Raw genomic sequence first — 23987 nt, 5'->3', positions numbered from 1 at the left:
AAATGTTTAAGTTACACATTTTTATCGTTAGCACTCGACAACTTTATTCGCCAAAAAAAAGTATAGCTCGTATCCATAATCGACGAGTTAAGGAAGAGATTTTTGACAATGGTGAGTTAGTTTTAAAAGTGATTTTGCCAATTGATAAAAAAAATCTAGAGTTTATAAAAAGTGGTCTCCTAATTGAGAGAGACCTTTTCAAATGATCAATTTATCTTCAGAAAATGCATATCGAATTAAATATATTGATACTAGAATCGAGATAAAATCGATAAATAAAAAGTATTTGAAACGTTATCAATGTCACAAAGGTAATAAGTAAAACCAAAATTAATACCAAATGCGAATTCAAGTAACGAATTTAAGAGGAACTTCAGTTACTAAAGAAACTTGGTATCCCTAGCCTTCAATCCCCATAAAGTTGCAAAAGGTGATCCAATTGTTCTTTTATCTCAATACGATCTTGTGCAAGTAATTCAAGCTCTTGAACACGCTCTTTTTCGGCAGTCTGGTGTTGGAGAGTTTGACCATCTAAATTCTCTTTTTCCTTTGATAGAGTAAGGACTTCTTTGTCGAACAGTTACTTTATCGAAAGGCCTTTAAAGAAGAGCTTTGTTCAGTCTGATTTTAACAAGTTCTTTCTCAAACTCATTTTTTTTCTGTTAATTAGTTGTTCCAATTCAATAGAGGCCTTAGTCAGATAAGTTCTGTAATTTGATGCCTTTCGTATCTTATCAGCTAAAGAAACTTTCACCTTGACACTTCGATCTTTGATTTCTTTCATACTTTTTCAATGAAGTTCAAGTTCGTCTTGACATGAGAAAATTTTTTGGTATGGTGGATGAAAGACACAAGTAGTTTGGCATGATCAGGAAGATTTTGAGTGGAGATATTCAAACTCAAAATTTGGTTAAGAGCAGCATTAAGATCATCTTGTAAGAACCATGCTTCAATAGGACTGACAAGCAAAAGTTTTAGTTTCTGAAGAAGATTGAAAACACCAGGGTCAATAAGATCTCTTATGATATTTTGATCATGTATGGTTTCGAGAAGATTAGGGACTTGTGGGTTCTGATCTAGATGAACTGATTTATTCTCGGAACTTGATAACTTAGTTTCTTTGCCTTTAGAGATCTTTGACATGATCATAAGAATCTCACTGACAACATCATCACCTTGGCTAAGATCAATGATTTCTTCGCCTTGGTTATTGACTTCTCTACCTCCAGTTTGAAGCAAATGCGAAATTCGATCTTGTGCAAGGGGTGTGGGCTTGACCTCGTCGACAGAAATATTCACAATGATATCATTTGTGGTCGATAATGGATCAACAACCTTTTCAATTTGTAAAGAAATTATTTCATCATTCTTTGCTATTTCTGGTCCAACATTGATTGTTGGAATCGAATTGGTACTGGAGGATGTAAAGGATAGTTGATGAATAATTGGGCCAGCATCGATGTTTTTGGAGGAGGAGATGCTTCCTGTATATAAACATTATAGATAAAAGGGGTTGTACCTTTTTTTTAAAAATAAAATAATACACAAGTAATAATGATGAAATACCTTAGTGGCTTCAAAATCCGCCACATCGAAAGAACTTAAAGAGACATCTTCAGAATCAACTTCAAAATTTCCAGTGTTTGGTTGAGAATTTTTTGAGCTTGAATCCTTTGATGGAGAGTCGACAGACTTGCTTGTATACTGTTTGGCCTAAAATAAAATTTTTTGGTGTTAAAATACAGTGTTCAATATGTGAAATATAGACATATACATAGTTTCGTTATGTTACCTCTGCTAAGCTTGATGCTGCGGAAGAGGTTTTTAAAGACTTCAATTTCTTTTTTGAAGCTTTCAAAAACTCTGCTTTGCGCTTCATAGTAGCTATGGTAGCAGGCCTGTCACTCATATGCGAAAAAATTTCTGAAAAAAGTTTTAAAAGTTAATAAAGTGGTATTTATAAGTTAAAATTGAAGAGGTTTTTGAGTTGAGGAGAGATGAATCACCCGAAAGTAATGAAAAACCGTGCGAGATGAAGTGGAACAGTTTCCAAAAATTGGTGTTAGTTGGAGATCCCGAATGTTTTTGGGATTTAAATTTTGTTTTCTTAGTTTTAAATAAAAAAAAAAGAAAAAAGTTTTATTGAATTGACACATTCTTTAAGGAAGGAATTGTCAATTCAAGGGAGCAATTTGTTGGCTAAAAAAAAAATTTAAATTTGATTATAAACAAATCGAAGACATTCGTCTGGACTATGTCAAGAAGGTGCTTACGATGATCAAAAGAAATCATCGATGAGCAAGCTAGGTTGATCGAAGGTGCAAATTGAAAATGAAGGTCCATGATCGAAGCAATGGAAAGACCAGTGATTGAGGCAGTTGAAGACGGTTATCACACTTGTTATAGCGGGAACAATTATGTTTGATTTTCTTGTATGTGGAGCACATGAAGGAATTCTGATTGCCTGAAAAAGGCTATAAATAGACATAACTTGGAAGAAATAAGGGTTGGAATTCATTTTCAGAAAAAATACTCTCGCACATTCACATCCTCAGTGACTTTCTTGGTTTGCAAAGAGCTTTCTTTTCTGTTGGATTCCTTCCATGTCTTTTACATTTCTTTAAAATTCCTTGTAATCTTTACTCTTTCTGCAAATTTATTTTCCATGCAAAGTCTTTGTTTTCTTCTTTAACTTTTCTATATTTTCTTTCGAATTCGAAGTCATTTAACCTTTGTTGAAGGCATTTTATTGCTTTGATTTAATTTTGTGTCATTTACTTTGTTCTATAATTTTGATTTCAAGTTATTTAAATTTAATTTACATTTCAAGTTTTTCCTTTTCTTCTCTATTTGTCCAAAATTGGGATCTTTTGGTGTACAATTCGAAAATTGCTATTCATAAGAGGAGTAGGTTTTGCTCCCAGATCAATAGAGATCGAACCAACCCAGATTTACTAAAAATCTGCATAACAAGGAGTAATCAACATCATGAGCATAAAATATTAATAGAACGTTCATATATCATCACACGCTAGTACATTTACAGATCCTATCAGTATACATCCCATAAGATAAATATATACATGTATGAATATATGACATCCTCAGACCCTAGCCCAAACAAAAGCTACTAAACTGGTGCTTGGGCTACCCTAGCACTTCTAGACTCTCCTATTCTTTCTATACACTAATAAAAGGGAGAGACTAAACTAAAAAGTACTAAACTAAGATGCCACCAAAAATACCAACTGATGTCTCCCTAACCGAAGTCAGATATCGCCATTTGGTAGATCTCCTCCTGCAAATGAACTATTCCTAGAAGATGGTAACTCCTCCTCTTCTGGATCTTCCTCTGGATCCTCCTCTTCTGAATCCTCTGATATAGATGCTCCGCCGAATGAACTACTACTCCAGCCTAGTATAAGACCATTGGCATACACTAGAGCTAACGCTTCGCCTAGTGGGCCGAACTGCGCCTGTAGCTACTCGGCTGGTGAAGGAGGTGCATGAGGTGCCGAAGGTATGATGACGTCCGGAGGTGGATCTGAGATGTAACCCTCTCCTGGGATGTAAAAGATAAGCATGTATCAGAGGACTAGGAAAAGAATGACCGTGGCTGTTCGGGTGTAACCAAGATAGAGGAAAATTGTATGGCATATCCGAGTCAAAGTCTGAACTATCTAGTGGGTGTGAAAAGGGCCTATCGCGCAATACATGCATACATACATTAGGTTTCCTACCAAAAACATAGTAACGTCCAAATGTCATTGGGTCCTCAAAGATGAACGGAGGGTCCAACTCATAGAAGAGCACTCCCGTCTCCATCTGAAGGAAAGAATAGGGAGTAAGAACTTGGGGGTTCTTATTAAGGTTATGGTTGTTAGTTAAGTTCATTAGCATTTTATTGTTCATTTAGACAAACGGTATGTAAACAGAGAATACGAAACATAATAAAGTACAGAAAATAATAAACAAACAGAAAATACAAAAAGTATCACAGAAAAGACAAACACAGAAAAACACACATACATTCATATAGAATACATGACAGAAAAGAATGCGCAAACAAGTATGACGCGTGTTTAGTCCTAGTGTAGGTCATGAGCTCATGTGTTGATTTCTACTTGCTCCCGACGTAACCCGGCACACCTAGCCAGATATGGCATTTCCAGAGCTAATCAAAACTACGCACATTATAGTAATACTTTTGTAAGCAACCTTGCCTTACAGGAACATCACTCTGGTTGAGCATGCATGTCATACCTCTATAAGGGACCTTGCCTTACAGGAACAACACTCTTGCTAAGTATGTCTGGAAAGCAAATCAATATAATCCACGGGCATTCCCGTCTTTTATATTTGGCCCAACGGCCCAAATCAACAATCATTATTCGACCAGAGGCTCAATCAACAATCATTAGTTTCTAAATGCAATCATTAGCTTACACATTCTGCTTTTCTCAAGTTTTTCAAGGCCAAGCCCACTTTCATTAATTTCATAACTCTTTTTTTTTTATTAATATCTTTCACATCCTATTCTCCTTTTAATGCCATAATTATTTACAGTCCTGTCCTCGTACCTTTCTCTAGGTGTTTTATGATGAAAACCCTAGAATCTAGACTTTTGTATTATCTTTTTATGTCTTTTACTATAATTAGCATTATATTCTTTGAAACTTTTAAGTTATTTGCCTGCTATGTTTTCATCTCTTTTTTTATGTCCTTTTAACCTTAAGACTTTAGTTACTTATGTTCTAATCTCTAGGCTTTAGTTAATTGTATTAAAACTCTTCAGTCTTTAGACTAATTGCACTTTCACTTTTAAATTTTTACCAATTTACATATTCCTTTAGTTCTTTACAAAACTCTGTTGTATTGTGCTTTGGTACTTAGCGCCAATTGTGGGTACCAAACACCGCAAGTCACAACGTATGGCACTTAGCGCCCACGCCTAGCGCCTAGTGCCTTCGAAGTGTGAAATCTTGTCACAGAATGCAAGCGCCTAGTGCCCAACACCTGACGCCCAAGTTTGATTAACAGGGAGCCTAGCACCCACGTATGTTGCGTGGCTAGGAACCTAGCGCCCATATAATCTCACATGTCTTCAAAGGGGAGGGTGCCCAGTGCCCAAATTTTTAACCATTAGAATACGTTAAAAACGTCATGCAAACATTTGGTTTCAAACCTCAGACAATCAAACATAAGGCAAGCATCAAAACACATTCAATTCATAATAAATTTACCAAACGTTACCTCTTCATTTTAGCTTACAAAAACTGATTTCCTCTTGACGATTTCTAGCTCGCTTTTTTTCCTAACTTTTAATCAAAAACAACTTATAAACTATGATATATATGATAACCGAATTATCATCACAAGTTCAAGAAGAAGTTTCTCTCCTTGACAAATCTAATACGATTGTGAAAAGGAATAAGAGACTAACACTTTAATCGGTTTAAAATCTTAATTGAAAATTTAGAACTAAAGGATCGAACATCAGAAACTATCTGACTATGAAATTTTCAAATTTTCTCTCTTGTTCTTCTTTTCAACATCACATAAAAAGAAAAAGAAAGGAAGCAGGAGGTAGTTATTGAGATTATGTACGAAGAGAGGAAAAATAAGCAGGAGGTGGCTCGAATCAACATGGCCCAAATCCCAAGGGTGATTAGTCACCCGACTAAATTAATAAAATATATTAAAGAAATAATTACTAAAGCTAGATATATTATATCACTAGTAATTATACTCATAGAGCAAATATATGAGCTATTAGTATAAATAATACTAGTAACGTGATTATCTTGAAATAAAAAATCCATGCTGATACATTAGCATCGCTAAGTTCATCATAGAGTGTCGATAGATTTTAGGCCAGGTTATTGTATTATATTTTTTATTCTCTCAAGATTCGGGCCTGACTTGTCGAAACGACTCTAACCGCGAAAATCAGAATTTTAAAATTTCTAGTCGAAGCGCCTCAAAAACGAAATCTTCGCTAGTTAGTAACTAAGGACGTAGCGAGATGCTGGCTTTAACTAGGCTTTTCGAGAAATAATTCCGTTTTGCCGAAAACTAGGCCGTTACAACTGATGGCGTAGAACATTAACATGCACATGTGACTATTAAGTGTTCACCTATGCAAAGTAGTAGTAAGAGTTTCACATTGAGATTTTGTAAATGATCCACCTTGATCTTATGGTTGACCAAAGTTTGTAAATTTGACTTTAGAGATAACTTGATTCTGATTGCATATAAGTTCCAAATAAAGTGTTGCCTTCGTAATAGGAATGGAAATGGGTAGGGTAGGGTATTGTTTGGATCCAACTTTAATTCTACCCGCGGGTTGAGAATATTCTAACCCTATCCTTACCCGTGGATACCCAATTCTATCCGTAGGTTACAAAAAAGATGCAACATTATTATATAACTTGATGATAATTTAAAATAGAACTGACTTTTAAGTGAAAAAAGTATTAAATTATCAATTAATGATCATCTTTTAGTGGCTAAGTATCTTTTGCATTTAGTGAGAGGTTTTTGATTCAACATCCACTTGAAGCATATTTTTATATAAGTATATAACATATACATATATAGGGTGCGAGTTGGTCGGGTAGGTTACTGCTCAACTCGCACCCTATTCGACCCGCATGAGAATCCTACCCTACCCACTGCAAATTGGGTTGGCAACCCTACCTGATCGAGTGGAGTCGGATTGGATACCTGCGAGTAGGGTGCATGTTGTCACTCCTACTTCATAAGCACTTATACAAATATTTCCAATTGTTTCTTTAAAAAAATATATGTTAAATTAAATGTTTTCTCATCTCTTCTCGAACAATTAGTTCATTATCTTCTTCAACATTAAGAAATTATTTTAAAATATTATACTACAAATTAAATTAAATTAATATCTTGTATAATCAAAAATAAATAATAATTCATTTATTTTAAGTTATTTAATTTTTTTGAAAAATAATGTCTTTTTAAAATTAATTTATAATTTATTTTAAAAATTATATATATAATTTGTTTTGAAAATATATATATATATAAAGCAAATTTGAGATAAATAAACAAAAATTTTGGAAATTAAAATTTATTAATTTAAAAATAATTACCATTGTTGTGTAGATTTTCCACAACCAATGGCACATTCGTCAGAAGCATAAACATCGAAGAGATTATTTTAAAATTTTTTAAAATTATTTTAAGAGTTTTTAAATTTAGTGAAGACTATTTTATATTTTATTTTAGAGATTGATTTGTCTAATTCACGCATGTAAATATTTAATATAACTATGTGTATGAATTAATATTACACATCAACAATAACAGTTATTATTTAACAGATCAAATTATAAAATATTGTATTGTTTAATAAAATAAATATTAAAAATTATTTATATATTTTAAAATATAAAAAATTAATTAAAATATTCGACTTTAAAAATTTTGAATAGATAATTACTCTTATAAGAATGAGGTAATTATTTTTGTTGAAAAATATATAATCTTTTAGGTTTCTACAACTATAATAATAAATTAGTATAATAACAAAAGACTAGGAATCTTGGATTTTCTAATGTAAAGAATTATAGAATTATTATTCTCCTTCTTTATTACTTATACATATTTTCTTAATTTAGAAAATATAAACTCAAGTAGTGTTGGGTGGTTGTTATATCATAAATTCAAACCACTTATCACTGAATGACCAAACTAGAAGTCTAGAACCCACCTATCTATAAAGTGTTGTTCGTCTAATCGTGTAAATAAAGAAAGAATAATTAACACTGTACAACTACTATAAAAATCTTTTTAATAGGTTGATTTTACTGCCCCTCAAATTAACTGAAGCATTGTCTACAAAAGGAAAACTAAATAGAAAAATGAAGCACAGCTAAATCCAAATAGTAATTGTCTCAAATTAACTGAAGCACAATCAATGATAAATAGATTTTGGATTTGATCTTTGTTATTAATTACTAGGGTGGTTTTAGATTTATTGATATTTAAAATAAGGGATATCATATATTAGAATTGGTGTGTTAATTTTTGTTTAATAGTGACAGACATTTTGATAAAAATAGCAATAAATTTACAACTTTATCAAGTGAAACTTCTTTTTTTTTTCGAAGAGTTTAAGAATAATCTTAAATGAGGTTGTCCTCTATTTAAGAAGTTTCTTTATTTTTTTTTCTTTTGTTTAATTTATTTAAGTAAAAAAAATAATAAATAGATTTGCCATGACAGGTATGGTTAAATAGGACACTGATTAAAAAAACCTTGAAAACATAATAATATTATCATTCTTTTTGAAATTTACACTGCAACAATGCATTTTTAGTTATTGTTTCTCTTTTTATTTCTGTATTAATATAGCTAAATACATTTATGTATTATTATATTGAATTTAATTTAAAATATTAATAATATAAAAAATTTTATATAATTATATATTTAGAAAAATTTTACTCTCTTCTTCTAAAATATGCTAAAATGACACTCCTTTTTTCTATTTGTAAAATGTATATTTTTCTCTCTTATAACATTTAAAAAACTTCATCTTTAATCCATTTTAAATTTTTTGTGTTAACTAATGTTAATTTTATCTATTTTTTAAGAAAAAATAAATTATTTTTAAAAAAAAATACCCTTTAACAAAAATTTTATTCTTTTTTTATTAATTTTTTTTACCAAAATACTCTTTAATAAATTATTTTTTTATTAATTAAATTGTATTTTACCAAAATATTTTTAAAAAATTTAATAATTAAATTATTTTTTTAAGATACTCTTCAATAATTTTTTAATTATTAAATTGTGATTTTACCAAAATTTTCATCAATAATTACTTTAAATTTTACTATTAATTTTCTGATATCAATATATATTATTTTAGCATTAAATAAAAAAATCTTGGTAAGATTATTTTTCAATATCAATATATATTAATTGTTATACATATTAACAGCGGTAAGATTTTTTTATTTAATGTTAAAATAATATATATTGATATCGAAAAATTAATAGTAAAATAAAAAAAATTGTTAACGAAAATTTTGGTAAAATCATAGTTTAATAATTAAAAAATTATTGAAGGGTATTTTAGAAAAAAATATTTTGATAAAAATACAATTTAATTAATCAAAAATAATTTATTAAAGAATATTTTGGTGAGCAAAATTTAATGACAAAAAAATAAAACTTTTGCTAAAAGGTATTTTTGTAAAAAATAATTTATTTTTTTGAAAAATAAATAAAATTAACATTAATTAACACAAAAAATTTAAAATAAATTAAAAAAAAAGTTTTTTAAAAGTTATAAAGAGACATACATTTTATAAATAGAAGAGAAAGGAGTATCATTTTAATATCTTTTAAAATAGAAAAATAAAATTTTTCTATATTTAGATAATTTTTTAAATAATAAATTTTTAAAAATTAATTTTTTTATTTTGATAATGTAACAATACATAATTAAATGTATATATAAAATTTGTTTACACTCTTAATGTATGAAAATTATATTCTATTATATTTATGTATTTTATGTTTATAGACACTAGACAAAAATATATTGCATAAAGAAAAAGAAAATATAAGTATCAAGAAATTTTTTAGCCCTTCTCAAAAAATTAATTTCTTTAACCAATAATAATCAATAATAAAAATAAAGAATGTGCAACAGTTGATATAGTTTGAGTTGTTACTATAAAGAGAATTAAAAAAATTAACTGATTGTTAATTAAAAGTACATTGATTCTGGTTTTCCCCCCTTTTTGCTAACGTTATTTTCAATCTTAGTTCTTCAGATAAAAAAAATTATTATAAAACTATGGCATATTAAGCACAAATTAGGTGTGAATACAAATTGGACTTGTTGCATTTTTAATGACGGTAATCACAAGCCCACACGTACATATAAAGCCACAAACCCCCTACTTCGCTTATCAATTATCATCATCACCACCACCATCACCACCGTCTTAAACCAAACAAAACAAAAGCAAGAAAAAGAAAAAGAAAAAGAAACAGAAACTAAAGCCAACAAAGTCCAAGAAATAAAAAAGAACACATCATGATCCCATAATAACAATGGAAGAAGCAACAACATCTTCAACATCATCAACAATCATGGCAGCACTCTCCACTCTCTCTCCCACCACCGTCTCCAATCTCACCCACTCCATCATCTCCGCCACCAACCACCGCACCCACCGCCTCGCCCTCCTCCTCTCCTCCCCAACCCTCTTCTCTCTAACCCTCCACCATCTCCATACCCTCTCTCTCCACCAAAAAACCCTCCTCATCGCGCGCCACCTCCTCTCTTCTCTCCACACACTCACTCGCCACGCCGCAATGCCGCCGCCATTGTCAACTTCAATGCGGCAACGCGATCTCGACGCGGTTCTCCTCCTTCTCTTGTTCTGCGAGACGCACAACCACAACCCCGAGCTTTTAGAAGATTCCTTTTCGGAATGGAGGGTGAATTTGAGAAGGGCTTTCCGGGAGAAAATATTGGCGGCCGTTTCTTTTTGTGGCGGTTTTGGATTACCAAGTATTGGGGAGTGTAACGGAACGATCTTGATCCCTTATGTGGAAACGGTGGTTCGGTGCATGGGGCTGGTGGGGTCCATGGGATGTTGTGTAGGGAGAGGGAATAATAAGGAGGAGGTGGAGGTGGCGGCAGCGGCGGCGGCGGTAGTGGCTTTGCCGGCGGTGGAAGTGGCGGTTGGAGGAAAAGAGTGCGTGATTTGCAAAGAAGAGATGCGCGTGGGGAGGGACGTCTGCGAGTTGCCATGTCAGCATTTGTTTCATTGGATGTGCATTTTGCCGTGGCTTGGAAAGAGGAACACGTGTCCCTGCTGCCGGCTCAGGTTGCCGTCCGATGATGTCTTCGGAGAGATCCAACGGCTGTGGGGTGTTTTGGTTAAGATAGGTGAAAAAGAATGTAGAAGCGGTTAATTCTGTTGACCTTATTTCTTGTACTTTAAGACTATAATTCTTCGATTTTACGAATTTTATTTATAAATATTTCTCTAATATCAGAATTAATAGCTAATTAGAATTTTAGCTATTTCCTTCAGAGTTTGATCTCTCTTGACTTGAATTTTACGTTCAGAAATTTATGTTTTTAGAAAAGCTTTGCATCGATAAAAAAATAGTCACTTTCTTTTATTAGTTGTGAATATTTTAAAAAAATATTATAAATATCAATTAGTAAGTATGCCAAATTTTTTTTCAGACCTAATAGCTAGTTTGTAAAACACAGAATTAATTTTGCAGAGGGTATTAGCTATTATGCTTTTCGTTAGCTCTGGTTATTTGTAACGCTTTTTTTTTTATTTATTTCTATGTTTTCACTTAGCAAAGGAATTCAAGAAGGCAGGGTATTAGAGAGGTGGGGTCGACGTACAAGTGGCTTTATGATTTGTGTGATGATAGTAGAATGGAGCAAAACTAGCTTACTAACTAGATTGGTTCTTGATTTGAATGGCTAGCAATAATTTGTTTGATTTTGATGCTGCTGGCATTAGACAAGGACTCATGTGGTTTATAGAGGTATCAAATGAATTGGAAGGATAAAGGGTGGAAATGGTAGGGTTCTTAATCTTGTGGATGTATGTACAGTGTTATAAAGATTTTTTTTATCATCTTTAGCAAAATTTTTAGTCCACAATTAATTAATTATAACTAAATACTTGTTTATTTATTTTTACTATATTGTATTTTTTAAACTAATGTGAAATAGTTCATTATTATGAAAAAAATCATCCTTAAAACTTTCTATTATAAGACAGAACAATCGTAATGCTTTAACAATGTGTTACTCATAGATGGTAATTGATTTTGCAGTAATTGCTAATTTGATGTCATCTTTATGATTAATGTATGTGATAGAATATGCCCTAGTAGAGGTGATGTCAAATTCTTTAATCTCTTTGGTGATTGAAATTTCAATTACAATTACATTTCTATGGCAAACAATATATATATATATATTCAACCGTGTAGAACATAGACCAGGACACACTCTACATGTGTAGAATTGTGCTGGCACAATCGTAGTGTGACAAATATCTCTGCCAAGAGATAAATTCTGTTGATATTGTACTGTGAGGCAGATGGTGCAGCTGATTTCCAGCTTCCGTCACATGAGAGATTTCTGATTAAGATAGGATAATGACAATTGAGTGTGATTAACCTTAACGAAGGGCCATTGTTGGGTGTATGGGCTTAGTTGTTCATGGGCCTTGTCGGTTTTTTGCAGGGACCTATTGTATGTGTATTTGTGTGTTTTATGACATTTGGTGTAACGATAGGAGTGAAGTTGTTTGTAGAAAATGTAAGTGGGTATAGTATTTATTACTTATATTTGATGCATTAGAGTTATTGTGTATGGGCTTATTGAGTGCTTTGTTTAATCACAGCTCTGTCCCGAATAAAAAACTGTATGTAGCAACCATGACGTGGAATATATCATTAGCTCCACCCTTCTATATATTTTATAGAACCTAGTTAAATAACAATATAGCATAGAGAGTGAAAGAAATCTTAATAAATTTGGCCAAAAAAAAAAAAAAAAAAGGCAACCACTGTATTTGTTCAATATATGTGTCTATGTGGATGTGAATGACATAATTTTATTTATTAACAATTATGTAAATTCTTTGCTAAAATTCATAATAATTTTTATTAACTTAACAACACAATAAAAAAGTTCAACTAGAGAACTTATTTGTTTTAGATAGGTTTAAACAATTTATATGAAATTTTATTTGTGTCCATTACATTTGCATTATAGTTGAAGTAAATCTTAAACTTTAAACTCTCAAACTTAATCCCTACAACAATAACCCTCACTAATCCTTAAAATTCTAAATATTAAATTCTAAACCATAATTCCTTAACTGTAAATACTTAACCATAATTGTTGAATCTTAAATGTTAAAACATAAAATTTGAACCCATAAATCCCAAAATCTTAAACCCTCAATCTCATCCATGTAATATTGATGTATGAGGCTTGGTGTGGGACTATCGCTGTTTCGATGCAAGTTGTTGTGATAGAAAAATCAGAAGGTGTTTTAAAATGGTAAAGGTGTGTTGTCACACGGTTAAACATAAGCGGTTTAAAATTATGGTTTAAAATTTAGTATTTAGGAGTTAGGGTAAAGATTTAATGTTTAAGGTCTAGAATGTAGTGTTTAGAGTTTAAGAAATATGGTTAAGTCAAGTTTTTCTTTTATACATGTAGATATAGCAGACAGATTGATAGTGAAAAAATATTGTCAGTTAAAGTGGTCATGGTTGTAACAAATGACAAGTTTTGATATGGTTAAACGGTCAGTGTTCATTAGTCCTCCGCAAAAATTCCAAAATATAAAAATTCGTATTGGTACGAAATAGAATATTTGTAAAAGGACGTATCTCATATTGTTGTATTATGAAATATATGTATTATGTTTTTTATTTGTATTTTCTTGAGCATTTCTAAATTATGTAAATAATTTTTGTAAAGGATATTGATTTGTAATTATAAGCTTATTTTATTTAATATATTGAATATTTATTTCGTGAATAATTATAAACTTATTTTAATTAATTTTCGTGAATATTTTATTTAATTATAAGCTTGTGAATAAATTATTTTCGTTTCTAGTCTATAAACGCATTTTTGTGGTTCTTTTTTTTTTCCCAAAGGCAAAAGGTATTCATTTCAAAACCAAAGGAATATAATGGGTCCATTATGGACAAAAGAAAAGAGAGTGGGGAGCTCCCAAACAACTCTCCTATTGAGTTATAAAGAGAAATAATAAAAAAGAATTATAGAAGAAGCATAATGAAAGGAAGAGAATCTAACAAGAGGGCTCGAACTCCTAATGATTTACTAGAAGAGAATTGAGTGGGCATTCACCACTTCCATCAATAATCTTCGGGAAGCTCGTTCTGTCTCTTCTCGTGGAGTTTTTTCATATTCAAAGAGCAAGCAATTTCGAACTCTCCAAATATTACAGCACATAATTTTAACTAGGAGTAAGGATTGTTGGTCACCTCCACTCCTCGATAGGTAAGCTTTTTTCCTTCTCCAGCACCGGTAAAGTTCTTCTTCCTCTTCTTCTATCGTCACATCTGCAAATGGGCTTCTGAGCCATACTTCTTTTGCCTTATTGTAGGTGAATAAGCAGTACATAATAGATTCCTCCTCTAATTGACACTGGAGGCAAATCGCAGAAATTGAAGGAATTCGCTGATGAAGATTCAACAAGACAGGAAGCCTTCTATGGAGGGCAGTGATAAACCCATATTTTATGATATATTTTGTGCTCAATTTAAGTGATTTATTAAATCATTCACCCACTTATTCATGTAAATTAATGGCTTTACTTTCACTTCCTTATTATGTGATATATGTGAAAAACATGTTTCCTATGCTTTAAAAATATTAATTTTAATTACCCTTTATTACCATTCGATGCCGTGATTTGTGTGTTAAGTATTTTCAGATCTCCCAAGGCAGGAATGGCTTAGAGGATAGAAAGGAAACATACAAAATTGGAAGGAAAGCACAAAAATGGAGTTTTGAAGAAAAGGGCAGCGACGTGAACGGATGGACGACGCGGCCGCGTGCCTAGCGCGAAAAGGCAGCGACGCGAACGCGTGACTGACGCGGACGCTTGCCTTGAGCAGAACGCAAATGACGCGTACGCGTGACCGAAGCGAACGCGTGACAAGGAAAACTCCCAGATGACGCGACCGCGTGATAGACGCCACGTGTAGAAACTGCAGAAAACGCCCCCAGCGATTTCTAAAACCCTTTTGGCCCAGATCCAAGTCTAGAAAACACAGATTAGAGGTTATAAAGTGGGGGAATGCATCCATTCATTAAGATGTCTTCCATTATTCACTTTTCATAATTTAGATGTAGTTTTTAGAGAGAGAGGTTCTCTCCTCTCTCTTAGGATTTAGGATTTTAGGTTTTCTATTAGTTTAGTTCAATTCATCTTCAGTCACAGGTTCAATATTCCTTTTACTTTATATTTCTCTTCTGCTTTCAGATACTTTAATGCTTTTATTTGATAATTACTTATGTTGCCAAATTGGCTTATGAACCATTCATGTTAGGCTTTTCTTTATTTAATATAAGCTGAGGTATTTCAGATTTATGATTCTTATTTAGCTTTTTATATTCTTGGCTTTAATTGATTTATTGGAGACTCTTGAGTTATCAAACTCATCGTGATTGATAATTGTTATTTTTGCTAATTGAATTAAATTCCGATAACTTTAGTCCTTTCTTAGGAGTTGGCTAGGACTTGAGGATCAAACTAATTAGTCCACTTGACTTTCCTTTGCTTTAGTAAAGGTTAACTAAGTGGGATTAAAACTCAATTCTCATCACCATCGATAAGGATAACTAGGATAGGACTTCCAAATTTTCATACCTTGCCAAGAGTTTTATTAGTTATTAATTTATTAATTCTTGCAATTTATTTCCCTTGTTCAAACCTTTTAAAACCCAAAAACACTGTTTTCCATAACTAATAGTAAGAACACCTCCCTGCAGTTCCTTGAGAAGACGACCCGAGGTTTGAATACTTCGGGTTATAAATTTTATTGGGTTTGTTACTTGTGACAACAAAAAATTTTGTATGAAAGGAATTCTTGTCGGTCTAGAAGCTATACTTGCAACGCGATTATATTTTTGTGAAAATTCTAGATCGCGTGAGAATTTCGTTCTTCAAAATGGCACTGTTGCCGGGGAAGAATTGCAAACGTGTGCCTTATTATTGGTTATTGTAAATATTTTTCTTTTGCTTGTTTATTTTTTTCTGTTTTCATTTTTAATTCTTATTAGCTACCATGAGTTCTCACCCCTCTCGCTTTGAGTTTGGTTCTAATATTGTTGAAGGGAATGAAAGCTATAGCAGGAACATGCATCAAGGTCAGAACAGCTAAAGATGGATGGAGCCACGAGGACTTGATCAACCCTTTAGGCAACAACACCCTCCACAGTATCACAGACGACGACCATTCTACAATGCATGCCAAGGCAATAGATACGGTGGATCCCTTTGTAGTTACCAACAAGTTCCACCCTGTGCTTATAAATCACCCTCTTAACATAGCTTTGAACCACCACACTCACAAGTTCCTTTTCACCATTCACCACCGTATGACCCTTATCCACCACAATTCCAATCTAATTACTCCCAAGAACCACCACCGCAATATTCACCATCCCCATATCCTTATCAAGAAGAACCACCTCTGTATTATGAGCCCTCTCTCCCAACCAATGAACCCTCATATCCACCCCAATCTCCAATGGATGACACCCTTCGTGTTCTTCTTCAAGGGCAAGCGAAGATGCAAAGGGACGTACTGGAACTCACTACTGCCTTAACCGAGGAAGTAAATATAATAGCTTCCCAACATCTGAGCACTCAAAGTACTCCCATGGCTACATGTGGAGAATCAAAAGAAGAGCGTAGCATGAAGGAGACACTAGAAACTTTGGTGGACAATGAGGAGCATGGCTTTGTATTGGAACAAGTGGAGGAAGCCATAATAGTTGTAGATGAAGAAGTGGTTGAAGATTTAGGAGATGCTAAACCTCCATGGGAATCGAGAACTGTAAAGGATTCTGCCGAGAAGTTCGAATTTGATGCCAAGGAGGATAGTGCACAACCTCCAAAGCATATACCTTGTGGAAAAGTGGACGGAACAGACCAAGAAGTTGATTCCATAGGCAGTGATGATCATGAATCAAGCTCTCCTAGTCACGAACTTTGGTGCACGAAATTGTGATGTCCAGACTCAAACTATTCCTGGCACGTGAGCAACTTGGTACGCGTAATCGTAATTACACATTCATAATTTGTCACAACTTCGATACAACTAACCAGCAAGTGCACTGGGTCGTCCAAGTAATACCTTACGTGAGTAAGGGTCGAATCCCACGGAGATTGGCGGTATGAAGCAAGCTATGGTCACCTTGTAAATCTCAGTCAGGCAGATATAAATTGATAATGATGTTTTCGAATAATAAATAATAGAGTAGGGATAGAGGTACTTATGTAAATCATTGGTAGGAATTTCAGATAAGCGAATGGAGATGCTTTTCGTTCCTCTAAACCTCTGCTTTCCTGCTATCTTCATCCAGTCAGTCTTACTCCTTTCCATGGCTGGCTTTATGTGATACATCACCACTGTCAATGGCTACTTTCGGTCATCTCACGGGAAAATGATCCAATGCCCTGTCACGGCACGGCTAATCGTCTGGAGGCATCACCCTTGTCAATGGCTTCATCTTATCCTCTCAGTGAATAATATGCTCACGCACCCTGTCACGGCACGGCTATTCATCTGTCGGTTCTCGATCATGCTGGAACAGGATTTCCTATCCTTTTGCGTCTGTCACTAACGCCCTGCAATCGCGAGTTAGGAGCTCGTCACAGTCATTCAATCATTGAATCCTACTCGGAATACCACAGACAAGGTTTAGACCTTCCAGATTCTCTTGAATGCCGCCATCATTCTAGCTTACGCCACGAAGATTCTGGTTAGGAGATCTAAGAGATACTCATTCTAGCTTATTTCATGTAGAACAGAAGTGTTTGTCAGGCACGCGTTCATAAGGGAGAAGGATGATGAGCGTCACACATAATCATCACCTTCATCACGTTCTTGGGTGCAAATGGATATCTTAGAAGCGAAATAAGAAGAATTGAATAGAAAACAGTAGTACTTTGCATTAATCTTTGAGGAACAGCAGAGCTCCACACCTTAATCTATGGAGTGTAGAAACTCTACCGTTGAAAATACATAAGTGAAGGTCCAGGCATGGCCGAGATGGCCAGCCCCCAAAACGTGATCACAGGATCAAAATACAATCCAGGATGCCAAATACAATAGTAAAAGGTCCTATTTATAATAAACTAGCTACTAGGGTTTACATGAGTAAGTAATTGATGCATAAATCCACTTCCGGGGCCCACTTGGTGTGTGCTTGGACTGGGCTTTGATTGTTACACGTGTAGAGGTCCTCCTTGGAGTTGAACGCCAGCTTTTGTGCCAGTTTGGGCGTTCAACTCTGGTTTTGGCTCCTTTTCTGGCGCTGGACGCCAGATTTTGGTAGAAGGCTGGCGTTGAACGCCAGTTTACGTCGTCTATTCTTGGCCAAAGTATATACTATTATATATTGCTGGAAAGCCCTGGATGTCTACTTTCCAACGCAATTGGAAGCGCGCCATTTCGAGTTCTGTAGCTCCAGAAAATCCACTTTGAATGCAGGGAGGTCAGAATCCAACAGCATCAGCAGTCCTTTTTCAACCTCTGAATCTGATTTCTGCTCAAGTCCCTCAATTTCAGCCAGAAAATACCTGAAATCACAGAAAAACACACAAACTCATAGTAAAGTCCAGAAATGTGAATTTAACATAAAATCTATTAAAAACATCCCTAAAAGTAACTAGATTCTACTAAAAACATACTAAAAACAATGCCAAAAAGCGTATAAATTATCCGCTCATCACAACACCAAACTTAAATTGTTGCTTGTCCCCAAGCAACTAAAAATCAAAATAGGATAAAAAGAATAGAACATACTATAAATTCCAAACTATCAATGAAACATAGCTTCAATCATATGAGCGGGACTTATAGCTTTTTGCCTCTTGAATAGTTTTGGCATCTCACTTTATCCATTGAGGTTCAGAATGATTGGCATCTATAGGAACTCAGAGTTCAGATAGTGTTATTGATTCTCCTAGTTCAGTATGATGATTCTTGAACACAGCTATTTTATGAGTCTTGGCCGTGGCCCTAAGCACTTTGTTTTCCAGTATTACCACCGGATACATAAATGCCACAGACACATAATCGGGTGAACCTTTTCAGATTGTGACTCAGCTTTGCTAAAGTCCCCAATTAGAGGTGTCCAGGGTTCTTAAGCACACTCTTCTTTTGCTTTGGACCTTGACTTTAACCGCTCAGTCTCAAGTTTTCACTTGACACCTTCACGCCACAAGCACATGGTTAGGGACAGCTTAGTTTAGCCGCTTAGACCAGGATTTTATTCCTTTAGGTCCTCCTATCCACTGATGCTCAAAGCCTTGGGATCCTTTTTATTTGCCCTTGCCTTTTGGTTTTAAGGGTTATTGGCTTTTTGCTCTTGCCTCTTGGTTTTAAGAGCTTTGGCTTTTTCTGCTTGCTTTTTCTTTTTCTTCAAATTTTTTTTTTCGCCTAATTTTTTTTTTTGCAAGCTTTGTTCTTTGCTGCTTTTTCTTGCTTCAAGAATCATTTTTATGATTTTTCAGATTATCAAATAACATGTCTCCTAGTCATCATTCTTTCAAGAGCCAACATATTTAACATTCTTAAACAACAACTTCAAAAGACATATGCACTGTTCAAGCATACATTCAGAAAACAAGAAGCATTGTCACCACATCAATATAATTGAGCTAAGTTCAAGGATAAATTCGAAACTCATGTACTTCTTGTTCTTTTGATTTAAAACAGTTTTTTATTTTAAGAGAGGTGATGGATTCATAGGACATTCATAACTTTAAGACATAGTTACTAACTGCTAATGATAATGTAATGAAGACACAAACATAGATAAGCACCATAACATAGAAAACGAAAAACAGAGAAAGTAAGAACAAGGAATGAGTCCACCTTAGTGATGTCCTTGAGCTCTTCTATGTCTCTTCCTTGTCTTTGCTGCTCCTCCTTCATTGCTTTTAGATCTTCTCTGATTTCATGAAGGATGATGGAGTGCTCTTGATGTTCCACCCTTAGTTGCTTCCAATAATTGTGTGGAAGAAAATGTATCCCCTGAGGTGTCTCAGGGATCTCTTGATTTGCAGTCAAATGTTCTACCACTGAGCTATAGACCCTTGATGGAAGCTTTTATCTTCCTTTCCTCTTTCTAGAGGCCTCTCTGGCCTTAGGTGCTATCAATGGTTATGGAGAAAAACAAAAAAGCTATGCTTTTTACCACACCAAACTTAGAATGTTGCTCGCCCTCGAGCAAAAGAAGAAAGAATAGAAGACGAAGAAGAAGATATGGAGGAGATAGATGGATGTGTGTATTCGGCCATATGGGTGGGATTGGGTGGGAGAGAGATGTTGAATTTTGAAGGTAGTGGTTGTATGGATGTGAGTGGTAAATGGAAAACAGAAGGGATGATCATGAATGGGAAGAGAGATGATGAGGTAGGTGGGGATCCTGTGGGGTCCACAGATCCTGGGATGATCCTGTGGGGTCCACAGATCCTGAGATGATCCTGTGGGGTCCACAGATCCTGAGGTGTCAAGGCATTTACATCCCTGCACCAATTTAGGCATGTAAAATGCCCTTGTACACAACTCTGGGCGTTCAGCGCCAGGTTGGTGGCCATTTTGGGCGTTCAACGCCCATTTGCTGCCATTTCTGGCGTTGAACGCGAGAACCATGCTTGTTCTGGGCGTTCAGCGCCAGAACCATGCTCTGTTCTGGCGTTTGAACGCCAGGCAGATGCTCCTCCAGGGTGTGATTTTTCTTCTGCTGTTTTTTATTCCGTTTTCAATTTTTATATTTATTTTGTGACTCCACATGATCATGAACCTACAAAGACATATAATTAAGAAAAATATGGTTAGATAAATAAAAATTGGGTTGCCTCCCAACAAGCGCTTCTTTAATGTCAATAGCTTGACAGTGGGCTCTCATGGAGCCTCACAGATGTGCAGAGCTTGGTTGAGACTCTCCAACAGCAAACTTAGAGTTTGGATATGGGAGTTCAACACCAAACTTAGAGTTTGGTTGTGGCCTCCCAACACCAAACTTAGAGTTTGACTGTGGGGGCTTGGGTTGACTCTGCTTTGAGAGAAGCTTTTTCTGCTTCCTCCCCATGGTTGTAGAGGGAGATCCTTGAGTTTTGAACACAAGGGAGTTCTCATTCCATTGAAGGATTATTTCACCTCTGTCAACATCAATCACAGCTCTTGCTGTGGCCAGGAAAGGTCTTCCTAGGATGATGGATTCATCCTCTTCCTTTCCAGTATCCAGGACTATGAAATCAGCAGGGATGTAAAGGCCTTCAACCTTTACTAACACGTCCTCTACTTGTCCATAAGCCTATTTTCTTGAGCTGTCTGCCATCTCTAATGAGATTTTAGCAGCTTGCACCCCATAGATTCCCAATTTCTCTATTACAGAGAGGGGCATGAGGTTTATTCCTGAACCAAGGTCACACAGAGCCTTAAAGATCATGGTGCCTATGGTACAGGGTATTATGAACTTTCCAGGATCCTGTCTCTTCTGAGGCAATGTCAGTTAATCCAGATCACTTAGTTCATTGATGAACAAGGGAGGTTCAACTTCCCAAGTATCAATGCCAAATAATTTGGCATTTAGCTTTATGATTGCACCAAGAAACTTGGCAGTTTGCTCTTCAGTAACATCCTCATTCTCTTCAGAAGAGGAATACTCATTAGAGATCATGAAGGGCATAAGGAGGTTCAATGGAATCTCTATGGTCTCTAGATGAGCCTCAGAGTCCTTTGGTTCCTCAGAGGAAAGCTCCTTATTGATCACTGGATGTCCCAGGAGGTCTTCCTCCTTGGGATTCACGTCCTCTCCTCTCCTCACAGGTTCGGCCATGGCACTTATGTCAATGGCCTTGCACTCTCCTTTTGGGTTTTCTTCTGTATTGCTTGGGAGAGTACTAGGAGGGATTTCAGTGATCCTTTTACTCAGCTGGCCCACTTGTGCTTCCAAATTTCTAATGGAAGACCTTGTTTCATTCATGAAACTTACAGTGGCCTTAGATAGATCAGAGACTAAGTTTGTTAAATTAGAAGCATTTTGTTCAGAGTTCTCTGTCTGTTGCTGAGTGGATGATGGAAAAGGCTTGCTATTGCTAAACCTGTTTCTTCCACCATTATTAAAGCCTTGTTGACGCTTTTGATCCTTCCATGAGAAATTTGGATGATTTCTCCATGATGAGTTATAGGTGTTTCCATAAGGTTCACCTAAGTAATTTACCTCTGCTATTGCAGGGTTTTCAGGATCATAAGCTTCTTCCTCAGAAGATGCCTCTTGAGTACTGTTGGATGCAGCTTGCATTCCATGCAGACTCTAAGAGATCATATTGACTTGCTGAGTCAATATTTTATTCTGAGCCAATATGGCATTCAGAGTATCAACTTCAAGAACTCCCTTCTTCATAGGCATCCCATTACTCACAGGATTCCTTTCAGAAGTGTACATGAACTGGTTATTAGCAACCATGTCAATGAGTTCTTGAGCTTCTGCAGGCGTTTTCTTTAGGTGAATGGATCCACCTGCAGAAGTGTCCAGTGACATCTTTGATAGCTCAGATAAACCATCATAGAATATATCCAGGATGGTCCACTCTGAAAGCATGTCAGAAGGACACTTTTTGGTCAACTGTTTGTATCTTTCCCAAGCTTCATAGAGGGATTCACCTTCTTTCTGTCTGAAGGTTTGAACATCAGCTCTAAGCTTGCTCAGCTTTTGAGGAGGAAAGTACTTGGCTAAGAAAGCCGTGACAAGCTTATCCCAAGAGTTCAGGCTGTCTTTGGGTTGAGAATCCAACCATAATCTAGCTCTGTCTCTTACAGCAAAAGGAAAAAGCATGAGCCTGTAGACTTCAGGATCTACTCCATTAGTCTTAACAGTATCACATATCTGCAAGAATTCAGTTAAGAACTGAAAAGGATCTTCAGATGGAAGTCCATGAAACTTGCAGTTCTGCTGCATCAGAGAAACTAATTGAGGTTTCAGCTCAAAGTTGTTTGCTCCAATGGCAGGAATGGAGATGCTTCTTCCATGTAAATTGGAATTAGGTGCAGTAAAGTCACCAAGCATCTTCCTTACATTATTATTATTTTCGGCTGCCATCTCCTCTTCTTGTTCGAAAATTTCTGAAATGTTATCTCTAGATTGTTGTATTTTAGCTTCCCTTAATTTTCTCTTCAGAGTCCTTTCAGGTTCTGGATCTGCTTCCACAAGAATGTTCTTATCCTTGCTCCTGCTCATATGACAAAGAAGAGGGCACAGAAAAATAATAATAATAATAGAGATCCTTTATACCTCAGTATAGGGATCCCTGTGTGAGTAGAAGAAGAGGGGAAGACAAAGAATGCAATATAATGGAAGAAACACAACTGTGAGGATGGTAGAGATGTGAGATGAGATGTTAGTAGATGAATAAATAAATAGAATAAGATGAGAGAGACGGAATTTTCGAAAATGATTTTTGAAAAAGAGTTAGTGATTTTTGAAAATAGTTTTTGAAAAATGTTAGTAATTTTCGAAAATTAAGATTTAAAAATTAAAAATTAATAAATTAAAAAGAAATTTTGAAAAAAAAGGAGAAGATATTTTCGAAAATGAGAGAGAGAGAGTTAGTTAGGTGGTTTTGAAAAAGTTAAAAAACAAACAAAAAGTTAGTTAGTTAGTTGAAACAAATTTTGAAAATCAATTTTGAAAAGATAGGAAGTTAGGAAGTTAGAAAAGATATTTTGAAAATCAAATTTTTGAAAAAGATAAGATGAGAAGATATTTTTGAAAAGATATGATAGAGATTAGTTTTGAAAAAGATTTGATTTTTAAAATCTCAATTAATGACTTGATTCACAAGAAATCACAAGATATGATTCTAGAACTTAAAGTTTGAATCTTTCTTAACAAGCAAGTAACAAACTTCAAATTTTTGAATCAAAACATTAATTGATTATGTTATTTTCGAAAATTTGATATAAAAATAAGAAAAAGATTTTTGAAAAATATTATTGGAATTTTCGAAAATAACTAAGAATTTTGAAAAAGATTTGATTTTTGAAAAAGATTTTGAAAAAGATAAGATTTTCAAATTGAAAATTTGATTTGACTCATAAGAAACAATTTGATTTTAAAAACTTTTGAAAAAGTCAACTCAAATTTTCGAATTTGATGAGAG

The 23987-nt window shown here is 34.5% G+C and overlaps 1 protein-coding gene and 1 non-coding gene across 2 annotated transcripts; both read left to right on the top strand.

Annotated features, from left to right (window-relative positions):
- The first annotated feature begins 9848 nt into the window (after positions 1-9848).
- Positions 9849-11095, top strand: SGR9 (RING/U-box superfamily protein). Its single transcript, XM_016331044.3, has one exon. The coding sequence runs from the start codon at positions 10105-10107 to the stop codon at positions 10972-10974; it is 870 nt and encodes a 289-aa protein (XP_016186530.2). The 5' UTR covers positions 9849-10104; the 3' UTR covers positions 10975-11095.
- An 11328-nt stretch (positions 11096-22423) lies between these two features.
- On the top strand, positions 22424-22531 carry LOC148573642 (small nucleolar RNA R71). The gene has a single exon (XR_015905675.1). It is a non-coding gene; the product is annotated as a small nucleolar RNA R71 (small nucleolar RNA).
- The last annotated feature ends 1456 nt before the right edge of the window (positions 22532-23987 follow it).

Source organism: Arachis ipaensis, chromosome B2 (assembly GCF_059453495.1).
Source record: "Arachis ipaensis isolate K30076 ecotype BB chromosome B2, ASM5945349v1, whole genome shotgun sequence".
NCBI lineage: Eukaryota > Viridiplantae > Streptophyta > Magnoliopsida > Fabales > Fabaceae > Arachis > Arachis ipaensis.
Note: the sequence above shows the minus strand (reverse complement) of the source record. Positions and strands in the feature narration are given on the sequence as shown.

Coding starts and splice junctions, on each gene's coding strand:
- SGR9 (XM_016331044.3), top strand. CDS start 10,105: ATGGAAGAAGCAACAACATCTTCAACATCATCAACAATCATGGCAGCA.